The 24,380-nt window shown below is 35.1% G+C and overlaps 1 protein-coding gene across 3 annotated transcripts in view; it reads left to right on the top strand.

Moving 5' to 3' along the window:
- LOC121370810 (ralBP1-associated Eps domain-containing protein 1-like) overlaps window positions 1-20,313 on the top strand; it is a 72,246-nt gene extending 51,933 nt beyond the window's left edge. The window contains exons 13-21 of one of the 3 annotated variants that reach the window (XM_041496287.1): window positions 1,434-1,595; window positions 3,859-4,047; window positions 4,758-4,813; window positions 6,620-6,730; window positions 8,326-8,397; window positions 15,652-15,682; window positions 16,254-16,300; window positions 17,231-17,295; window positions 19,041-20,313. In XM_041496287.1, the coding sequence (XP_041352221.1) occupies window positions 1,434-1,595; window positions 3,859-4,047; window positions 4,758-4,813; window positions 6,620-6,730; window positions 8,326-8,397; window positions 15,652-15,682; window positions 16,254-16,300; window positions 17,231-17,295; window positions 19,041-19,212 (905 nt within the window). In that variant the 3' untranslated portion in view covers window positions 19,213-20,313. The remainder of the gene's footprint in view (window positions 1-1,433; window positions 1,596-3,858; window positions 4,048-4,757; window positions 4,814-6,619; window positions 6,731-8,325; window positions 8,398-15,651; window positions 15,683-16,253; window positions 16,301-17,230; window positions 17,296-19,040) is intronic. The other 2 variants (XM_041496289.1, XM_041496288.1) reach the window with 2 other exon arrangements.
- The last annotated feature ends 4,067 nt before the right edge of the window (window positions 20,314-24,380 follow it).

Here is a 24,380-nt window from a genome sequence, read left to right as displayed (position 1 = left end):
ACATTTTGGTCGTAGACAGTTGCTGGTTTAGATGGATTCCAATGTAATGGCATGCTGCTGCTTTTCTTATCTTTTTCTTTTTTCATTTTGTGTGTGATTGTGTTTTTATTTTGTTTTTGATTTAACATTGTAACCAATTTCAGTATAGTGTGACAAATTTTTTTTCACTGGCATTGGATTTTTAAAGAATTTTTTTTTTCATTTATGTTTTCTTCCATCTCTGTGTTTTATTTTATATTTCATTTTTAAAACCCCTTTTTTTTTGTCTTAATTAAAACTAACCCACCCCTTATCAGCGTACTTTAGTGATTGGCTCAAGCTATGTAGCTATTTGCCCTTTTGAAAGTACCACCTCATCCCCATCCTTTGGATAACTCATCCCATTTTACTATGGAAGAAGGAAGCATGTATAATATATATAATAAATAACCAAAATTAACTATTAGTATACACCGTACTAAAATAAACATACATGTGTTACATTTAATGAAGAACAATATAATGTACAGAAGTAAAATAAACATAGTACATTTAATGAGATACGGATGACATATAACTGTAAATAAAATGTGTTGAGTGCGTCATTAAATAAAACATTTCCTTTCAATGAGATACTATCTAATGTCAGTGTCTGTTTCAATTATTTTTTATTAAGGCTAGCATGTGAACAAAAACATTTATTTCTGCACTGATGGAATTACGAAACGTTTTGTTTTCACCTCATAACAAAGGGACAACCTAAATATTATATAAGTTAATGTTTAAAAAAAAAAAAATTGCTGAATGATGCTCATTAATGCCCATTAATTACTAATCTTTCTTTCATTGATTAAATTGATATTTTGCATGGTTGTTAGTCATTATCTATCAATGTTTATGTTTTTGCATATTGGTCAGATAAGTTGAGAGAATTGTGTGCCTTGTATTTTGACTTCCTATTCTTAATAAGTAGCATCAACTAGTGACATCTTTTAATTAATCAGTTTCTTAAAGAAAATTCATGTAATTTTTTTATGATCATAATTTTTTATTTACAGTGTGGCTAAATGTGATTTTTGGCTGTTGGTTTTCTTTTTGTATATAGGAATGGTATCTTTTTTGGGGGTCAGGAATTAGATTTATCTTCTTACATAAACTAGACTACAAATGAGTGAATTATTGACAGAGATGTCTATTTCTATATCAAAAGCCAGCTTTTATTTTTCACATTTTATAGTAGTCCAAGTAAATTTCAGTTTTCACTATCACCATTTATATATATATATATACACATGTAATCATGGTAGATTGATTTCAGTGTTGTGTTGTATTTTGGCACTATTGTTTTTTAATGTTTGTTTTAGTAGTCTTGTACTTATTCGTTTCCGTTCCTCTTTTGTTTTGGTGTGTTTTGTTTGTTTATGTAGTGGTTTTACTGGGTTGCTTGCTTTCAGATCCTGTAGGTCATGACCCTATTTCCCCTGACGATGAAAGTCTGAGTCCCTCCAAACAACGCTCCTTGACCGAATCATTAGTTGACTCCGATCAGTCATCCAAGTATAATGCCCCTCTCCACGGCCGACCTCGGCCCATACCAAAGAAACATGCTAATACAGGTATTTTATAATAGCAGTCATAGTGAAAAACATGATGTACAGTGAAAAACTCTTTAAACAGTGCATTATCTGAACTACATGTAGATGAATATTTGTCTTGAGAAAATATGTCCATTTATGTAGAATGTTGCTAACCATCTTGGAATTTACAAGATGAACTCGTTTACACCTGTACAGGAATTGCTGTATTCATTCATTCGTTTGTTCGTTCGTTAATTAATTCATTTATTCATTCATTCATTCATTCATTCATTCATTCATTCATTCATTCATTCATTCATTCATTCTTCCATCCAACAATCCATCCATCCACTCATTCATTCATTCATCCATCCATTCATCCTTCAATCCATTAAATCATCCATCCATCCATTTATCCAACAATCTATCCTTCCATCCATCCATCCATCGAAGCATCCATGTGTCTGTCCATCCATCCTTCCATCCATCCATCCATCCATCCATCCATTCATCCATCCACCCATCCATCCATCCATCCATCCATCAGTCTCTTGCTGCTAACTGGAAGGGTTGGTCTTTATGGAGACCATGTTTTTTTTTCTCAAACACAAAACAATCATAATTTGTTTGATGCCTGATAATAATAGATGCTGATTAAAAAAATTCCCACATTCCATCCATTCAACCATTCATGGGTCCATCCACCCACCCATCCATCCATCCATCCATCCATCCCTCTATTCATCCATCTATCCATCCATCCATCCATCCATCCATCCATATATCCATCCATTCCTCTATTCATCCCATTTCATCAATTCCATCCAATCCATCCATTCCATCAATCGTCCTATACATGATTATTTTAAAAAGTAGAAATTGTTCCATTATAAACTAAAATGCAACTGAAACTATGAAATACCACTGTAATATTTGTTGAAAGGAGTGTGAAACATTAATTAGGTGTTTTAAAAATAAACAATTAGTCCCAAATCAATATTTCATTTTATTTTTTCTTATTTGTTTCCTATTTTCTGTCCAGTTTTCAGTTTGAAAAAAAACACAATTTAAAATTTGCTTGTTCCACATTAGATTTTTGGTGGTGTTGTTTATAACTTAGTACATACCTACAGCATGTTTTTATGTCACATAAAGGTTATAATATTACTTAATATGCTCATATTAAAATATCCAGGAATTCAATTACGTTCAGAAATATTAATTTATTTGTTATAAAATAAATAATAAATAATTTGGTTAATTTTGACTCTTTACTGACATTCTTGCTAATATGTTTAGCATCGGATGATCAACCATTGTTCTAAGTTATCAGTCTTAAATAAGTTTGATTGTTTTTTTTATTCTTAGAAATTATATTACAGATAAACATATACCTACATGTAGCTGTGATAAAAATATTAGTAAACATTAGGATTGCAAACATGCAGCTCACAGGAATATGTATGTTTCTGCTTCTCACAATGTTGTTATTTTGAAATCCATTTTGCACTGCATTTGGTGTTAGGTATATGTAGTTATAATGCTAAATTCTAATCCAAGTACGGTATCACAAATATCTTGATTATCTTTATTTATTTATTTATTTATTTATTATTTTTTTAAATTATTATTTCATTTTTAGGAATATTTTACAAATTTAATGTAAAATATATCAGTACATGTATTGCTGAAGAAAAAAACCCCGGAATAACAAGGACTATACATATTCAACACTAGCTATCCTAAATTGGAAGTTAATAATGGGTGAATTGCTGGTGATTTGTACTGCCTGTTTTCTGTTATTTACATCACACATATGCATGCTGTAAACTTGTTTTTAATTAACTCACATATAATGAGAACTGCTTTCCTTGATGAAAATTTAATTCCCATGTATCTTCTCCAAAACCATGAAATATAATTTGTTTAAAGAATTTAAATAAATAAAAATGTTTGCTTTTTAAAAATTAATTTGTTGTATGGATTCTTTAAGAGTTAAATTACATGGTGAACAATTCTTATATTAGTGATATGGTGTTGTCATAATAGATTATTGTTTAGTTTAGCTGCATTAAAACTGCATGATAAATATATGGTAGTTATTAATCAACGATTATAAACAAACAAAATGTCATGTCACGCTACACTTTGCCACACTTTGTCACACTTTGCCACACTTTGCCACACTTTGCCATACCGTACCATGCCACACTGTCACTGCAACCCCATGCCTAATGAAAATGTACAGATGTATGTAAAAGAATCTAATTTAATCATGAACAAAAATGTTCTCTTTTATCAGTTCCGATGGTTGGTCAGGGTAAGATACAGCCACCCCCTAGTCAAGACTTGCCGGCTGGACCTGAAAGACCCAACGTTCTGCTGTCTGCAATCAGTTGTGATAATCAAGGGCCACCGGCCCCACCCCCTAGACCTCCTGGAGCTCATGGTCGCAGTATGTCGGTAGACTACAAAACCAAATTAGAAGGAGGTACGTATGTGTTTCCTGGTGATTTTCCAATGTTCTGTTGTAATCAAAAATTGATCAGTTGGTCTCTACCAATGTAATGATTGATTATATAATCCTATAATTGAAGATGTTAACTGTTACTAGTCCCCTACTGGTCCAACTGGATTTGTATCCATCCTTCTGTCCGTCTATCTGTCCGTCCGTCTGTCCCACATATGTTTTCTGGACTCTTTTTTTTCACAGTGCCTCAAAATATTGAGCTGAAATTTTGTAAATAGCTTTACTATGTACTGTTACAGATCAAGTTTAACTTCCATGGTGATTTAACCATTTTGTTTGTGACTGAACTTAGGAAATGTGAAAAACAAATTCCACACTTCTTTTGCAATATCTCAAGATATTGAGCTGGAATGTTTTATGTAGCTTTATATAATAATATGTTACATGCTTACTGTTACAGATCAATTGGGGAAAATCCAAGGAGCCATACTTTTTTCTCTTTTTTTTGCTTAATTGATTCATGTCGCCACTATTTTTATTTATTTTCGAGCTCATCTTCAGTTCAGTATTGAACACCGTGGGATATATGAGGGAAAACTGATGATCACTTGGAGTTATTCTTTTTGTTAAAAACGGAAAGAATCATAATGATGTATGAAGGTAATAGATTCTTGTTTTGTTGTTTAATATAGTATTGGAGCGGCCTTTAAATCTCCCTGTGTTTGTTTTAGGTACGTCAACATTATTACCTCCCCCTGCAGTGCCACCTCGGGTATCACCAAAAGATGTAAGTTTTACAAGTTATTAATGAACTTAAAAGTTGGGGTACAGATTTTTAATTTGTAAAAAAATATTTAAAATTCTGATAAAGCATTATATGACACTGTTATGTTCACACTTTATTTTACATGGAATATAAATATCTGTTTTTAAAACATTTTTGAATGTTTTTGGTAACTGGTAAGGTTTGTTTTTACATCTTTTCAGAAACAAGTCCTATGCATGTTTATGTCTTGGTTTTGTGTGACGTTTGAATAATGAGTGGCAAAATAATGTATCTTTTTCAGTAAAAATGTCACAAGGCATCCTCACCAGCTGAAAACAAAAAAAAGATATCCACCCTACAAAACCCCCAAAAAGGATTCCACTCGAAAAAACCCTAAAAGATATCGACTCCTCAAGAAACAAAACGATATTCACCCCTAAAAAAAAAAACCAAAAAGATATTCACCCCTCAAGAAACAAAAAGATAACAACGTTAAAAACCCCAAAAGATGTTGCCTCAAAATACAAAATGATATCCCCATCAAAAAAGAAAAAGATATCCCCCTAAAAAAAACTACAAAAAGATATCCCCTCATTAAAAAAAAGAAAGAAGATATTTACCCATCAAAAAAACTAAATTATATACACTCCTCAAAAAGAAAAAGCAAAAAAAAAAACCCCACCCTAACTATAAAATATCTCTGTACCACAAAAGATTGCAAAATCTTGATTATCTGCTATTAATACTTAATTTTAATAACCATCATGGATATGTTTGTGATCCCTTGAATCCACATATGGAACAGGGTTCTTACACATCCTGGAATTCCTGGAATGTCCTTGAATTTTGTGATTTTAAAATCGAGGTCTGGAATGTCCTGGAAAAAGCATTAAATTTTATTGTATCCGGGAAATTGAGGCCATTTTTACTTTGCTTGTCCTCATAACCTTTCTAAATTCAGACAACAATCTGTTATAAAAACATTCATTAATTGAACATTTCATAACCTGGAATTTTTTTTAAATGTTGTGGAAAGTGTAAAAACCCTGTAGCAACAAAGGATTGAAAGAAATGTTTTATTTAACAACGCACTCAACACATTTTATTTATGGTTATATGGCGTTGGGCATATGGTTATGAACCACACAGATATTGAGAGAGGAAACCTGCTGTCGACACTTCATGGACTACTCCTTTTGATTAGCAGCAAGGGTTATTTTATATGCATCATCCCACAGACAGGATAGTACATACCCAGAGCACAATATTTTACGAGAACCATTGTTCTGTTCGCGTGTTGATTACGCAACTTTAAAATCATGAGACCCACCAATCGGTTACGTGGTGAACAATTACATTCTAAAATTAAAAGTATCATATATCAGTAATGAACGTGAAAATCAATTGTTTTTAAATACCTTTCAATCTCCAATATAGCACAGAACCGTAGTTCAAGTGTTTTAGGATTAGGTAGGTCTAATTCATCGGTTACGAGAACAATATTCACGTAACCGAACAATTGGTTACCTAAGTAAAACTCATGTGAACTGACTTCCGGTTATGTAAGATTTTTAAATATTGTCCCCTGCATACCACAGCCTTTGTTACACCAGTTGTGGAGCACTGGCTGGAACAAGAAATAGCCCAATGGGCCCACCGACAGAAATGAATATTAGATCGATTGTGCCACTGAGCTACGTCCTGACCCCCATGGAAACAAATTTATAACTTTAATCTTAAGGAAAAAACTTCTGCTTTTTTTTCTTGGTCTAGTTTTGTCTGTGTTTGTATTTATTCAGCAAACAGACTTGTAATAATGTTTTTTAGCCTCCAGCACGTAAACTGACTGACATGAAGGGAACCGGTGCAATAGATGTCTCGGAAAAGTCGGTGTCGTTTGTTGACATCAAGCAAAATGACTCAACAATGTCAAACCAGGTTTGTATTAGATATATGTACACTTATTATATGTGTGGGTTTTGCTGATTTCAGAAACATATTTTAACCATTTCCTTTTTTTTTTTTTTAATATATTGGTGTGTTGATGCAAGGGTAATATTAACAAATAACGTATTTAAAAAATATTAAAATCTAGTTATAGTTTATTGTTAGGCCCAAGTTAAAAAAATACTAAATGTTATTTATTGTAACCTGACCGTGCTAAGGTACTGTTGGACATTTAGGGAATAACTGTGTTGTATATATATCCCACTGCCCCCTTTCCTTTCTTTCCTTTGAATTCCATCTTATTTCTTCCTGATCTGGCAACTCCTCCTATCTTTCAACTTCTTTCGCTGTCCACCTCCACATCCCAGTCCTTGTCTCTCCAACCGTGACAGGTGCTTGTCTCATGTGGCTATCTGTGCCACACATTTGTTCCCAATCAGCTTTTAGCTGTGGGCTTAGTCTGACCACTTCGGGGAGTGTTCAGTAGTTACTTCTTGCATTGTTAAGAGGCACTTGTAACCACCTACTATGCACCCCTACTACCGGCGGTCGTTAGTGCCGTGGGTCAGACCTGCTTTATTAGTGGCAGAGGACAAGGATGCCAGGTGGGTGCAGGGATATACACAGAGACTGCACCCGTGGAGGAAGTTGAGACAGGTAGGCAATGGTGTGGACAGCTCAGAAGACGAGTCGGAGGAAATTGACAGAAAGGGTCGAAACAAACTGTTTTGTATTTGACCACTTGCAGACGTTCATGCTGGTTTTACAGTTGCAAATTGAGTTTTACCGGCAACGTGGAGCAGAGACGGTAAAAACAGATATTTGCGACAGTAAACATCCGCAAAATCCGCAAATGGTCAAATACAACATAGTTATCCCTATTCTAATTTAATAAATGCATTTTCTTTAAAAAACAACAACCCAACTTTATACACTATTTTGAATATTGCTATAACATTGTATTTTATTCACTATCACAGTTTTCAAAAACCAAAGTTCTATTTATTCTGTTTGAAATTTTAAAAATGAATTGTATTAAAATAACATTTTATTACAAATTTATCTATAAAAATTGAGAGGCCTAAATGTAAACTTTTTAAACTACCTGACATCATTATTTATGTTTGTACCGACAAAGTCATTGGTTTGTAAGCACCAAATCATCCAATAATATTGCATGTTACGCCAATTGGTGAGTGAGAAATTATGAATTTTATTTCCCCGGTTAAGATTGCCCACTGGGGTAATAAAATCAAATAATACCCCATATATATAACAACTGATAGATAAATGTAGAATAAAAACAAGATTTTTTTTGTTTTAAATGAACCTGTTATGAATATATATAATGATGTGAGCTTTGTACACTGCTAAACTTGTATTTATTTATTTTCATTTATCTCTTGCTTAAACTAACATAAGCACTTTTGGTACGTGTTGTCATTGGTGTAATGTTAATTGAACACTTACAATATTCGTGAGCCTCTTACATGTTTACAGCATTTGTTATTCAAGCTGGTATTAATACTATGTCTAAAATAGCAGTCATGGTTTATTGAACCCATTTTACTTACATCTGTTTGCAGTTTAAAAAACATTTAGGGCGATCACCTCGTGACCGACACAGAAGATGTTATTCTTTAGATTATAAGAAATTGGTGAGATTTACGGAGTCGGTTGAGGGTTCTCACACCTGTTAGACAGATTTACTATAGTTGGTTGAGGGTTAAGACATTGTTTTTAGGACCAGTTCTGGGTGTGGCAGTTGCATGATTATTTTTTGTTTTATGTGCAAAGGTTTTTGGATGAATATTGTATGTTAATGAAGATGTCAAATTGCATACTAATATCTGTTATTAATTGTTTTATTTGTAAACGTTAAAATGAAAATAAAAACATTAATACATTAGTCCTATGACATTTGTTTTATTTGTTTGACTCCTGTCTGTGTGGAGGTGCATATAAAAGATCCGTTGCTGCTAATTGAAAATAATAGCTTCTAAGTTGGCAGAAGCTGTGTGGTAACCATATGTCCAGGGATATTGAACCATAAATAGAAGTGTTGAGCGCGTGCATCATTAAATAAAATGTTTCATTTCTACTGTTGTTTATGTTTATAAAAAAAATTGTTTTGGGTCTTGAGCTTAAACGCAGTCCAGTTTTTACTGGTGGAAAAAGGAAAGGGATATGGATGACTGTCTCCTCAACACAATACTCAATCAGCAGCTATTATGTGACACACAGTTGTCACAATAGGCTACTATTTTCACTCGGCAGCAAAGGACCTTTTTGTGCATTTTCACTCGGCAGGACAGCACATACTGTCATCCTTGATTTACCAGTTACAAAACATTGATTAAAACAGGAAATAACTGTTTTTTGTAAGGAGAATTGTTCTGTTGATCTATTACAGTATTAGATGTTAGGTAGATGCTCTGTCACTGAGATATGCCTCACACCTACTTATTTTTGGTACCCAATAAGCTGAGGTATTTTTGGTCATGGGGTGTCTATAAAACAATTCATTCATTTGTTTATTTGTTTGTTCTTTCATTATTCCTCACACTTTATATCGACTGAATGCAATTTGAATCCTAAGTTTTACAAGCACATGCTCTGCTCTAGTTACTACTGTTAATATTGTTCTAAATCAATTTTTCTGTAAGGCACATTGTTACTATTTTACTGTAAGGCACATTGTTACTATTTTACTGTAAGGCACATTGTTACTATTTTTCTGTAAGGCACATTGTTACTATTTTTCTGACCAAGCATGTCTTAATCAGACATTCCTTAACTTTTGCACCTATTGTTTTGTGTTTTTGCAGCGGTGACACGGATAAGATTTTTTTTCTTTTCTAAGTGTTGGTTTAATTTTTAACTTTATTTGTTGAAGTAGCCTGACAATTATACTTTTCCTTTAAATAGCAATAAATGAATTCTGTATATAAGCTACTTACGATTTGTCAGATGAAATAATATTACATTCTTAATATCCTTGTTTTTATGCTGCGTTCATTTGGTGCTTGTGAATATCCAGAATTTACAAGTTCCAAATTGTGAACACAACTTCACCAAGTGGAGAGCATTCAGGCGATTTACAGACAATCTGCACTGTAACACAACCTCACACATCCCAACTCATAATTGTGAACACAACTTCACCAAGTGGAGAGCGTTCAGGCGATTTACAGACAATCTGCACTGTAACACAACCTCACACATCCCAACTCATAATTGAACAAATGATTTGTTTTTGTTCCTCCATTTTTTCCCACGAATTGTGGAGATTGAGACAGAAAATTATACCCAAGTTCACTAGTTTTGTTCACGGGTTATTTCGCCAAATGAACGCTCTTCACAACTGTGAATTGGGAAATAGAATGTTCATGACTTTTAATGAATGCAGTATTATTCCCAATTAGCAGAGATTTAATTTTAACAGTCAGTAAAACTGTTTAGAGCACCAATGCACTATCCAAAGTCATTCGCATTTATGCATCTTGTAATGCTCAGTATTATTTCTTTGCAGTAAATAATAAGCGATCTAATTACTTGTTTATTCTTTAACGTGAATAAATATATCAACATGTTGGATTCAAAACACCAATTTTAGCATCGTTGAGTTAAAGCTATTTTCTGATCTCGTGTAACACATAAGTGGAACATTATAGTTCTAGTTTTATAAAATCATTTTGTTCTACCTTGTTGTGACTTCATTTAACACCTCATTGCTTTCTCTCTCTAATCAGAACCACAGTCATGCTGAATAGAGATCCTTCAAATTTGTAAACTTATCTGAAAGTGAAAATGCCAAGAGATAATAAGATTCCATCTAGTAGTAGGATCATTATGCAGACTAACCCAATTTTTTTTTCCTAGAAAACATTTTATGGTGTTTTTTGGTAATATTGTGTCCAGAGAACAGCATATCAAAAGTAGGCCAAAATATGAGAACCGCAAAGGGTCTAAATATGATGTCAAACAAAATGGCCGCCATTTGACCAAAAAGCCTAATATCTTCACATATCTTTTGAAACACGCAGTACTAGACCACTTTAAAAGTGAAAATTATTCATAAAGCTTATTACCTTAAAAGTCCTGCAGTTGACAGAAGTGTCCCTAAGTTATGTCATAATGTCATGACATGACGTGACGTCATGACCTAATTTCGTGTAATCTGATGGTAAATTCCAATTTATGAAACAGATTCACATGAAATTAAATTGAAATAGTTTTTGTCCTGTATATCTGTGTGAGATGGCATCATCAAATTACTGATGACGCCAAGCACACTCTTTTAACACACAGTCTCATAGGGCCTACGCATATAAAACGAAATTTCCACCTTTTCTTAATTAAGTTGGTACCCAGGATGTCATTCCAGGTGGGGAGCCATTACTTACTGCTTCACAAACTAGTCAGAATATTATCAATCCTCATTTTCATCTAAAATGGGTACATGTTTTATATTTTCACAATTGCCATCCTGGTAAGGTCCACAAGCCCCAGTGCACTCAAGTCCGTACTTCATACAACTACATCTAAGCGTGTTGTATCCAGCCGAGCAGTTGCAGTGAATCATTTTTAGCAGGATGTCAGGAGCAGGGTTATTGTCTATCATTACTGGTGTGAAATTGTCGTCTTGAATATCCCAGCCCCATTTTGCAGGGTCCATGTGTCACTGTGGCCCATCCATTGCATGACTTGAAGGTAGCTTCGCCGTGCATGATATTTTGTAGTTGGGTTGTGGGGGGCAATCGCTTTGGTGTTACAAATGTCTTTGCTGTCGCCACCTTTTTGTAGAAGTAACTGTACCACAATGATACTGGAGATTCAGACTTAGTCCCGTTAAACAAAGACACCATTGCCTTACACCCAGCACTTTCTACAGTAACTTGATCTGTGTTTGGAGCACAAAAAATCTTTGAACAGGTACGCAAGACAGAATCACCCTTGATGACGTTTTGAAACACTGATTTTTTCCCAACACCAAAGATTCAAGATGTAGTGTCACACCCAGTGAATGCATGGACAAACAACAAATCTGTGCAGACATCCCCGAGTAACTTCTTCAAAACTTTGATATTGTACACATTTGGTTTCCCTTTGTCCGAACGAAAGTGGAGTTCCTTACTGTCTATTTTCCCATGGTACAGAAGCAATATGAGGAGATCTGTATCTTCTCCGATAAGGGTGGTTGATTTGATGGTTGACATAGCGATAGCTGCTTTCACTATATCCAAGTCTGCGTCCCCCTCTGCCTGTACAACATATGGCAGTCTTTTTGCCTCATGCGCACTGTAATCATGTCAATTAGTGACTTTTTATTGTTTTCATTCGAAAGGAAATCATCCTTCTTCCCCACAAATTTAGTTGTCTCTGTAATATTGACAGTATTTTTCACAGTTGTTGTCTTTCGTCGCTGGTGAGTGATGTCCTTTGTGCTGGGTCCTCCATATCCGTCGAAGAAAAGATGCGTAAGCATCAGCATTGAACTGTACGCACTCCCTTCAGTCCATTTCAGCCGATGTAGGAGGGAACCCCCATCTAAGACGTAGTGCTTAGTATTGGGAATAGACTGAAGGACAGCATCATCCACAGAAGTAGCATGGTTCCGTATAGCCTCAAGAAGTGCGGATTTGTCTGGCTTTTGTAGTTGATGTTTGGCTTCGAACAAGGGAGGGGGTGGATACGGGGAAAGTTCATACTTCATCACCTCGTCTAAGCTCAACTCTCCAGACTGTGACACTACCAGGAACCTCTGAAACAACAGTGCTGGATCAATGGTTCTGTCTTCAGCAACCTTGACAGCCCTTGCTGATGCCAATGTCTTCACTTTAGTGTTGCGTTTGTGTGAATACGAAAATATCAGCTGACTTTCCATTTTGCTAACAGTGTCACTGCCAACAGTGAAAAGGTCATGCACGTTTATGTCGTCATCAGCGTTTATCCCTGTTATAATGTTGCGCAATGTCGTTTCATCTGAGAATGGGGTATAGAGTCCAAGCATTGTGGCAAGTTTGGTCAGATCCTCTTTATATCCCTGACTATTCTTGCAGCAGTTGCTTCTTTGTGCTGTTCGCTAGTTGTATACTGCATGCCACAACATTCCTGCATGGCATAGTTGTACGTGCATGATACGGGACAAGACATTGTCCAGATGGCCCTTTGGTGTTCTGACATCCCACTACCCCTTGTTAAAACCCCCTGTATTTCTGAGTGACCTCATAAGAGTCTGTTCAATGACCAAGTCACATCCAAGACCAGCCCAGAATTTGTTGCTTCACCGGATGACATGGTATCCAAGCATGAATTTCTGAAACACTTCTGGGTTTCCAATCTCCAAAGATGTCATCTTTTGGAGATACAGTTAGGCAGACTTGAGGTTATTTGGGTGACCTGCGGTGGCAAATATAGGCAAACAGTCTGAGGTAGCATGGAGGTGCATTTGCCATGATCACGTGCGATCAGCCTCAATAAGCTCCCGCACTACTCCAAACATTCGCAGATAGTTCAACCACAGTTTGCTTGTTTTGGAATTGTCAGACAATTCAGCCTTTTTTGAGGTTACTACACAAACAAACTTGTACATACAATCACATCCAATCACTCTGTCGACATCTATTTCACCTTTCTCTGCTTGACAGTATAATTCCTCAAGTTCCTGTATAAGACTCTCAAATCCTGGTTCACTTTCAATGATCTTGGATATGATTTGGTTGGTGAGACACTGGTCAACTAGGAGATGTCCACGAAGTGCACGCTGCACAGCCTTTCCAGTCATCATGTGTACGACTGCATTTTCCCCATAGATTGCCTCCAGTATGTCTTTGAGTCCACTGCATTCCATCAATGTCCAGACAGCGCCCAACAGGTTCATTAGTGTATGGAAGCTCCCGAGTAACAAGACAACATCTTTTACTGGGCTATTGTCTTCAACCTCGTTCGCTATTTCAGAAGCTTTCCAAAAGAGAGGCTGATCGAAAGTGACTATAGGTGAAATGTTGTAATTGACGCGAGCTTGCATATGAACTCAAGAGTGGACAGGATGCATATCCCGTCTCCAGGGTACATATCAATCATTGGCAGGAACAGCACAGATGATTGTCCTGGGTGGCCACGCTTACTGGTCAGCGTGTGCATCATCCCTTGCCAATTTGGGCATTGTACATGAAATCTGAAGGACATCTCCCAAAGCAGATAAATTTTATGGTCATCGTTATTCAGCAATGGTAGCGGTTGGAATTTGATGCTGCAGCGGATGTGCTTTAAGAAGCAGTATTCTTTGATTGGAATTTTAGTCTCATTCATGACGTTTAGTTCACACAATTTCTGCCTAAGAATTGTGTAGCTGACTTGACTGCCAGGAGTTGCAGCGGCAATCATTCCCATTCCATAGAATGTACCCGTCCCATCAAGAGTCACAATGTTGTGGTCCACATTATCTGCGGCGAATAACAGCATCATGTCACTTATGACTGTTTAACAACCTAAAATATCTGGAGCAACTGAAGACACAGCATTTTCTTCAAATCGCTGTACTTCGGAATATGATGCGCAATAACCCTGGTCTACTAACCATGACCCTGTCAAATTTCAAACGCTGTTTACATGTTGGTATTTTGTTATTTTTCATAATTCTGGAAAAAATATTAATTTTAAGTTTGAAAAGATGAAAGAAATAAAAAGTACCTTTTGTCAAATATATCATATCAAAACATTACCGTTAGATATGTTTTATTTACTGTGTACGAAGCTAAAACAAGGGTGCGAAAAGTGACTGTCGTCGACCTCAGGTGAAATTTGAAGAAATGTGAATCTGATTGGAATCTTTTGTCTTATTCTGGAGAGGAGATATTTGTAGATGGCAGCACTACACTTATGGACTGCCTCACCTGGGGAAAAGATGCTAATGCACTCACCTGCTTACTGTTTTACTGGCATGACTGGAGTTTCCTACACACAATTTTATAACAATCTTTAATTTGCCACAAAACTTGAAATAATAAAAAGCTCCGTCATGACATCATTGATGATGTCATGACATCACTTGGGTACACTGGGCAATACTATAGAATGATGAATTCATTGATATACTGGTTTGAAGAGTTTATTTCCACACATAAATGGGTAAAAACAGCTACATTGATAGGATATTGATAGGATATGAGCGGATATAAGGCACTGTTTAACAGAGGTGGCCATCTTGTTTTGACGTCAAATTTAGACCCTTTGTGATAGTCCTATTTCGGCCTACTTTCGGTATGTTGTTCTCTGGACCAAATACTGCAGAAAAACACCATAAAACGTTTCCTAGGAATTTTTTGGGGGTTTGCCCATTTATTTCATATTTTGACCCTACTATAAGGCCCGCATTCCATAAACGCAAGTTTATCAGTACAATGCATTTTTTCCATATACATGATTACGCACACAGTCATTCAGCTCGCTGAAAACAAATTTGATTGATGAGCGATTTTTCCGCACGTGAGTTTTTCAGCACAATGACGTCATAACATGAAGCATTTACTTTCGGCTTAAAGTACACTCCAACTGCGTAAAATTTTGTATATTATGAAAATGCAGACATGGAAAAGCACATTTGTGCTAGCAGAAACATGCATGATAAAACACGCATTGGAATCGCGTTGATGGAAATCGAGCCTTAGAATTTGAATCCCAATTTACATTTGCTAATATCAGCCATTGATAGCTTATAAATATACAGTGGACTGTATTATACATCTTCAGATGGAGAGACACAATTAGCCATCGTAATATGAGTCAGTTTTTAAAGCCTTTACGATATAGACAGATACCTTTAGTCTACTTTAAAGTATATATGTGCCATACTTGCTGTACAGACATTTTTGTTACAATTTATTTATTTTATTTTGTTTTTCTTTCAGCTAACAAATGATTCTGCTTCTGCAAGTGGTGGTAAGTTCGTCTTGTTATTTTAGAAAAAAATGTTAATACTTAGATCAATGGAAGAATATTATACTATAATACATTTTAGTTTTATGTTTACTATTGTTAAGCCTTCAGACTTAAGGCTGGTAAGTACTGGGTTCAGATCCCGGTACCGGCTCCCGCCCAGAGTGAGTTTAACAACTCGATGGGTAGGTGTACGGTCACTACACCGATTTCTCCATCGGACAGACAGTGCAGATAACTGAGGTATGTACCCAGGACAGCATGCTTGAACCATAATTGGATATAAGCATAAAAATAACTATAACTATAAAAGAAGTGAATGTTTAAAATTATTCATTCCACTTCAAATAGCATATTATTCACAACCAATACTAACCTGAAATAGGTATGTACTGATGCCCCAAACAACATGTATATAGACATGTAGCTTATACATTAAAATTAGCTTTCAGTTTCGTTTTAACAAGATAAAACTCAACAATCTTGTATATTTTTATATAGAATCCATCTTAATTGTGATTAGTAATTAAGGTTGAGTTTTTTAAAAATAATATTTTAGACTTTTATATTTCAGATTTTTCTGCTGATTCCTTTGTTTCTTGTACGTCGGTGGAAAAGAAAGTAAGTGTTAGATCAGTGAGTGGAATTGGGTTTTTATTAAGCATGCACTGGTCAACAGACACTGCACGTAAAGACTAGTAGATATTGTCTTGAGGCTCTTGTTGGAGACATTTGCATTTAATACTATTGACAATGCAGGTTATTTTTAGTTCTCCTAACTACCCAAGTTATAAATAAATTGGGAAATAGGGATGGCATTTATTTGTCATAAATGAATATGCACAGTTCACTACCAACATGTTCATTTGGAATTTGAATCATTATTGTGTGAATTTTTAAAGTATTTTATTATAATGAATTAGCACTTGGGTAATGCTGTTGTAAAACACCAGTTAAGGGCATCTTCAAAGATATGCCCTAATGTTTCTTTTGAAAGATTCAAGCAATATGCAAGTTGGTTATCAGTTGACTTGTCCTACACCCAAAACCAATGTTCCTATACCCAAAACCACTTGTCCTACACCCAAAACTACTTGTCCTACATCCAAAACCACTTGTCCTACATCCACAACCACTTGTCCTATACCCAAACCACTTGTCCTACACCCAAACCCACTTGTCCTATACCCAAAACCACTGTTCCTATACCCAAACCCACTTGTCCTACACCCAAAACCACTTGTCCTACACCTAATATTACTTGTTCTACACCCAAACCCACTTGTGCTATACCCAAAACCACTTGTCCCACACCCAAAATTACTTGTCCTACACCCAAAACCACTCGCTCTGGCAAGTCTACAAGCCTTAATGTTGAGTCCTGTACCAGTAAACGGCTCCTTGCTGCTAATTTGCCGGATTTTCTCTCATTCTGTGCACACAGTAACCCTAACTATGGTAGACATCTAAATAGTAACCAATTTAAAATGTGCTGGGTTGTCATTAAACAAATCTTCCTTTCCTTTACTGCACAATATATTTTAACTGCAGGATGTTTGGACAGCTGGAGACGAACAAGACTCATCGCCAGGGAAATTATCGGAAAGTTTTCTTAGGTAAGTTTATAGACATACACCAGTGCTGAGTTCAGCTAGACTGTAAACCAATGGTCATGTCCGGAACCAATCAGATAGTTCGCGAATGTTAGTGAAACGTTAGCTGGCTGAACTTGGGGCTGTTCTCTTAGTTATGTAGACCTTAAGACCACCCAGTCCACCCGGGTTGCTGTCCAGCGAAATATGTCTTTGTGTTGTGGGTGGGTGGGGGAATAAACAAAATTCTATGACTGTAGAGGAATAACTTCAAAATGATCTTCAGCAATTTCGTCAAAAACAGATCCATCTGGTGGTTTTCTGTCTTCATCAAAGACTAGGTTTATTGTGGGGTTTTGTTTTGTTTTTCCTCTTTATTGCTTTATTTTCCTTACATCTAAGCGAAACAATGTGTGAAAATAAAATCATGTAGTTAACTACCTCTAGTTGGCTGCTTTCTGTGGTGGATTTTGCATCATTGGTACCTTGTTGATATCAAAAATAAAATTATTTTCATGAATTCTCTACAATGTGTCGCAATTACTATGTTTTGACAAGTAATAGCTACTGATTAAACAATGATGGTGGGTGTCATCAAACAAATGTCCTATTGTTGCAGAATCAAATGTTTATGTTTATGTAAAAAAATATGTGGGAGAGAAAAACATTGCTGACAGCAGCATATTAATTAAATATTAACCTTTTGTGAATACAGTATTAAGTGTTATGGACCCATAAAACTAATACTGACCAAAGTAGGACCTGTGATGATTAGTCATAATTACGTAGATCTATTTTGAACTCCATTGATAACATGACACCCAATTTTCGGTTGTATGTGTGAAAAAGAAAGAAAGAAAGAAATATTTTATTTAACGATGCACTCAACACATTTTATTTATGGTTATATGGCGTCAGACATATGATTAAGGACCACACAGATATTGAAACAGAAAACCTGCTGTCGCCACTTCATGGGCTACACTTTTCGATTAGCAGCAAGGATTAGCAGACAGAATAGTACATACCACGGTCTTTGTTACACTAGTTGTGGAGCACTGGCTGGAACGAGAAATAGCCCATTGGGTTCACTGACGGGGATCGATCCTAGACCGACCCCGTCCCTGGTTGTATTTGTGAGATTGCTATATAATACACAGTAACCCTAACCCTTGTATACAATGTTTGGGTTATTTATTGCCTTCCAGAATATATCCAGTTGCACAAAATCAGTTAAAACTATTTTTATTTGTTCTCTTACCCCTTTTCACAACTACAAATGTGACTGGTGTGTTTTTAGTGGTGTTCAATATATTTTTTACTTGTTTTAGTGCACGCTTGAGGTGCTTGTGTCGCAGGATCTTGGTGGATCCATTCAACTAATTGGGTTTTTTCTCATTCCAACCAGTGCACCACAACTGGTCAAAGGCCATGGTATGTGCTTTCCTGACTGTGGTAAAGTGCATATAAAAGATCCCTTGCTGCATTAGGAAAAATGTAGCAGGTTTCCTATGATGACTACGTGTCAGAATTACCAAATATTTCACATCCAATAGCCGATGATTATTTAATCAATGTGCTCTAGTGGTGTCATTAAACAAAACAAACTTTAACTTTGAACATATTATTATTTCTCATCTTATCCGTTTTACAACTACAAAATTAATGTGACTAGTACGTTTTCAATGGTTTTTCACTATATTTTTCACTTGTTTACTTTTTCTCTATTAAACCTGTGAATTATTATTATTATTATTTTCCTTTTTCAGACAAGTTAGTCGTGATAAACGTGAGCTCACGATGGCAGTAAGGACACACAAAGAACGCAATGTAATGTTAACTCGTTTGAACAGTGAGCTCAATCAAGAACTGCAGGAGGTGATGGAGCAAAGAATAGCATTAGAAATTCAGCTGGAGCATCTGCGGCCATTTTCCAGCTAGTCTTCGGCCGTGGTGTGCGTGTGTTTGTTGTGTTTCGGTACAAAAAAACAAAAACAAAAAACAACTCAAGATATTCATGTTGAAGTTGGAAACACAAGCCTTCTGGTATAGGAGTTCATTTAACTTAGTTCTTGTGTTACCTTGGAAACACAAGCCTTCTAGTATAGGAGTTAATTTAACTTAGTTCTTGTGTTGCCTTGGAAACACAAGCCTTCTGGTATAGGAGTTAATTTAACTTAGTTCTTGTGTTGCCTTGGAAACAAGCCTTCTGATATAGGAGTTAATTTAACTTAGTTATTGTGTTGCCTTGGAAACACAAACCTTCTGGTATAGGAGTTCATTTAACTTAGTTATTGTGTTGCCTTGGAAACACAAGCCTTCTGGTATAGGAGTTCATTTAACTTAGTCCTTGTGTTGCCTGGGATTGCAGTTTTACAGTTTGTTCTACATTTTTATTCTCTCTCTTGTTGTAATTTGTACGCAATAAAAATTGAACAAGTTAGCAACAATATTTAAAATAAGTAGCAGGATTTTAGTGGGGGTTTTTTCCCCGCCAGTTCATTAATTGCAAATAAAAGTTCCAATTCTGCAATTATATTTCATACTGAAGTAACCAAAGTAACAAATTCCATGGCTATTTAAAATCTTTGTCAGAATTCAACCAAAAAAATCCAACTTTATGGCTTTGTATGATTCCTTTGTTAGAATTCAACCCCCAAAAAATCTGTGAATTTGATAGTTATGTATGATTTCTTTATTGAAATTAAAGCTGAAAGTCTGTGAATGACTGTGTATGATCACTTGCTGGAGGGTGCTGCTTGGATATGAGTGCTACCAGAGATGTGTTACAGCTGTGTTTGCCCTTAAACGTGATTCTTGATGCGGTGCCAAGCTACTGTATTACCAATCAGGTTGTGTGACTATGGACTATTTTTACACACAGTGATTCCTTCAAATGTTACACAAAGTATTGTTTTGAAAAAACTAAATTGTGTTTGCTTGCTTGCTCGTCTTGTATTTGTTTTATGATTGGTTTTTAATGCTGTTTTGTCATTTCTGCAAAACTGTGACATGTTATTGCATAAATACTCAGTTTGTGTAGGTGCAAATTGTTGTTGTTGATTGCTGCTTCGAAACATTGCAATAGTTTTTAATATAGTGCTAGGCAATATCAGTGTAGTAGTGCAGATGGATCGTTTGGGTTTTTTGAAGAGTATATAATTTGTCCTTTAGGAGTGGGTGTTCATAGATAAAATTTAGAATGCATAAATTTATGTGGGATGAGTAACTAAATTAGAAAAATATTGTTGAAACTTGGGGGTAGGTCCAAGGTGGGTATTGAATGTGCATCCCATTCCCTAACTTTGTTGTGCTCAATGAATGTGGTGTTTACATGATGAACATACAAATGTATAGTCTTTCCCAGAGGGAATGCCTTTTTAATACTGTGAAATTTACTACAAGTTATTTATTTGTCAGCCGATTATTTTCTAAATAGCACGCAAAAATAGTGGTCTTTCCAAAACACTTTTACTTTTCTTCATACATCAAACCAAACTGATTTTATTTACAAAAAAACAATTTTTTGTTTTGTAGGAGGATGGGACCACAGGTACCCCCAAATAGAAACCCCAAGTACTAATACTATAGATATGTATTATATAACATAACTATAGCACGCTCAGCATTATTGGTTGGAGATACCTGTGGATGGGACAGACTATAAGTAATGAAATTATTTCTTGTTACCAAGTAGTGACGGAGATGTGTTTCTGGGTAAGATTGCCTCTATATAATACACTTTGGAATATTATTGTACATTGTAGGTGCTGCTATTCTTTTAAAGGTTGGACCCCTTCCCATGAAACATTTTGTGTTCTCCTTTGATCTTGCGTGTTTTAAGGTCTGTAAGTTTGAGATAAGCTATATATATTTGAAGACCAGTAACTTTTCTTTGGGGGGTCATAATGAATGTATTAGTGGTATTAGCATAAACTATCTATGGCCATAATAAAATGGATCCTAGATTATCATCCATGCCTGCCTTAGTTTTTAAAATTTTTATTACCTTATCCCCCTTTTTTTTGCTTGATATGCAGAATTTCCAATGTTCTGAAAATATAGAACAAAAATACATTTTCGCTACTCGTTCCCAGTTTGAAAAAAAAAAAATGAAAATTTAGCATTTATTTTATGGACTAACAACATTCAAGATAGTTTTATTGTGAAATAGTACTGCTTAACTGGACTGCAACTTGCAACATAATATTCATTCTGCCAACTAATACATCTGTTATTAAATAGTGCACAGCAATATTCATTCCAACTTATTTTCATGCTTATATCCAATTAATGTTCAGGCATGCTGTCCTGGGCACACACCTCAGCTATGTGGGATGTCTGTCCAGGACAAAGAGAAGTTGGTGTAGTGGTCTTGCACCTACCCACCGAGTTGGTAAACTCGCACTGGGTGGGAGCCGGTAACGGGCTGCGAACCCAGTACCTACCAGTCGTATATCCGATGGCTTAACCACAACACCACTGAGACCGATGCACAGCAATGTTTATAGTCTGTAAGAGATGCATTCCTTAGACATGCATCTATACTTTTTAACGACAGACATAATGATGATAACATTGAATTACATACAAATAAATATTATTTCTGTGTTTTGTATTTGTAAGTGAACAAATTTGGATAGGATAGTATGTTTTTGTACCTTAAGTTTATATTCCATGTATACGCTTTCCAGTCATTACCATTACTAGTCAGTACAAGCCATTACCCATTTTCCAGTTCATCCAGTGAACAGTTCAGTATTGGTTTTCAAGTGTTTCATATTAATGAATTTCACATTGTGTGTATGTGCTTTTTTGTTCATCGCTTTTTTCTTTCTTTTTGGCTGCATTATATGTTCTTTCTATGTCTTGCATTGTATTATAATACAGTATCATTGCTTTAAAAAAAGTAACTTAACTAAATATCTAAATATAAAAACACCTGGATCAAAAAAAAGAAAGAAAAGAAGTTTAATATATATATGAAGAGTTTAGGCGCAAAACGCGATATATCCATTTTTCATTTTCAGTAAAAGTGACTTTTTTAATTGACATATATCGCGTTTTGATATAAAAAAAACCCTGGGATTTACCCAATACAATTTCATAAGGATCAATTGCATTTTGCAGCAAATCAGCGGGCCTACGATTAGCCCTTACTGACATTCAATAATGGCTTTAACTAAAAAAAGAAAGAAAACGCCTGAACTCTTCATATATAGCCTGTTGATACGAATGCCATGATTTGGAATTGCACCAAATTAAATTAGCCTGTTGATACGAATGCCATGATTTGGAATTGCACTAAATTAAATTAGCCTGTTGATACAAATACTGTGATTTGGAATTGCACCAAATTAAATTGATTTACACATGCAAGTACTGATTGCATAGTGATTATTTGCTCATACATGTGCTAATGGCATAGTGATTATTATTTGCATGTACTTTTTGAAAAGTGATTAAGACTTTACTGAAAGTGTTTATGATCATCAGTGCCACCAAAACAAATCATACACACAACGATATTCATGTAATAAATGGGTGTTGCAAGTATTACAACAAATAGCCTACATATAACTTGTATATGCTGTATGTTTCAACCTGCTGAAAATACCCACTATGTTGTTATTTTTGTTCATCTGTATTTTTATTTTTTATTTTTTTATTTTTTTTGATATACAGAAAGTTAAATTGAAAAAAAAAAACCCATTTGTAACAGGAGTAATTTTGGCAAACACAAAATGCTGGATTTAATTTTGAACCATTATGCACATACATGTACTTGTACTCTTTTCTTTGGGCATTATTGGAAAAATACTCATATTTACAATTACAATGGTCACAATAATGTTGATGTTTTGTTAAACTATGTACTCTGTTTATGATGAACTTGGTCACCCTGTCCTTATAGACACCCAAATTTTATGGGCACCTGAAAAATTATACCAAAATACCTTTTTTTTTTTTTTTTTTTTTTTTTTTTTTTTAAAACAAATACAAATAATTCTTGTTCAACTGCTGAGCTCATACATCCTCACATAATGTGCCAAATTAGAATTGTCTCCGGAATGCTTACCTGTATCAACTAAACACTTCGGAAATTGTACATTAGAGTAATTGTTGGAAACTGCAAAGGTGGAATGTTAGATGAAATCCGATTTAAATTTATTAATATTCTAAAACCCAATGACATAAAATTGTGCAGAATAGATGCATAATAAGTGAGATTCTTTTCAACCTAAATATGTGTGAACAATGTTTCTATCGAGTCGTGAGGTTTCAGTTGCCGTGGACTACATTTAACTGTATTTGGGGTTGCAGATTCCATCATCGTCTGTTTCAGACCTTTTCAGTTCCTAAACACGTCCTCAGTTTTTCAAGATTATAACTAAATGTCAAAGCCATTACTGAACATTCTTCTGAATAATAGTTGACTAAATGTAAAATATTTAATGGAATTATTGCATGTCCCATCTTTTCATCCTTTTGTATTCACCTGTTTCCGTGTATTCTTGAAGAGCTCATCTGTTTCTTATTAAATGTTCATATATTCCAAGTGTTGCAGTGGATGCTGGTCGAGCACACCAGAATTATTATGAATATTTAAATTAAGCCTTATTTTCATTATCATAATTATCATATTGTTTGGTTGTGATATGTATGCTTTTTCCTCCCCCCACATGTATCATTGTTAAAATACATATGCGACTGTGATGCTTTTGCAAAAGTAATCATCATTCTCATTTCTGAACCACGTAAAACACTTGTGTATATTTGTATATTAAAATATAACATACAAAAGCTTGTTAGAGTGCTCACCGATATAGATATATATATCCAGGCAAATTGTGTTAGGTTAGAAAGCATTATATATGTAGTACATCAGAAGAATAAAGCCGCTGTGGGTGAATTGTACAGATGACTATCTATGTGCTGATTATTTTTCACTTTTCTGTGTTTTAACATAGATATGAACAGTCCCAAGAAACAGCCAGTTTCAGACTCATGCACTACCTTTTATACATATAATGGACCTGGGTAACTGATGTATGTATATAGTAAAAAGTGCATAGATTTAAAAACAAAGAAACAAGAATCATTATTGA

Source organism: Gigantopelta aegis, chromosome 4, assembly GCF_016097555.1.
Source record: "Gigantopelta aegis isolate Gae_Host chromosome 4, Gae_host_genome, whole genome shotgun sequence".
NCBI classification, from domain to species: Eukaryota; Metazoa; Mollusca; class Gastropoda; order Neomphalida; family Peltospiridae; genus Gigantopelta; species Gigantopelta aegis.
The sequence above is the reverse complement of the archived record's forward strand: the minus strand, read 5'-3'. Positions and strand labels throughout refer to the sequence as shown.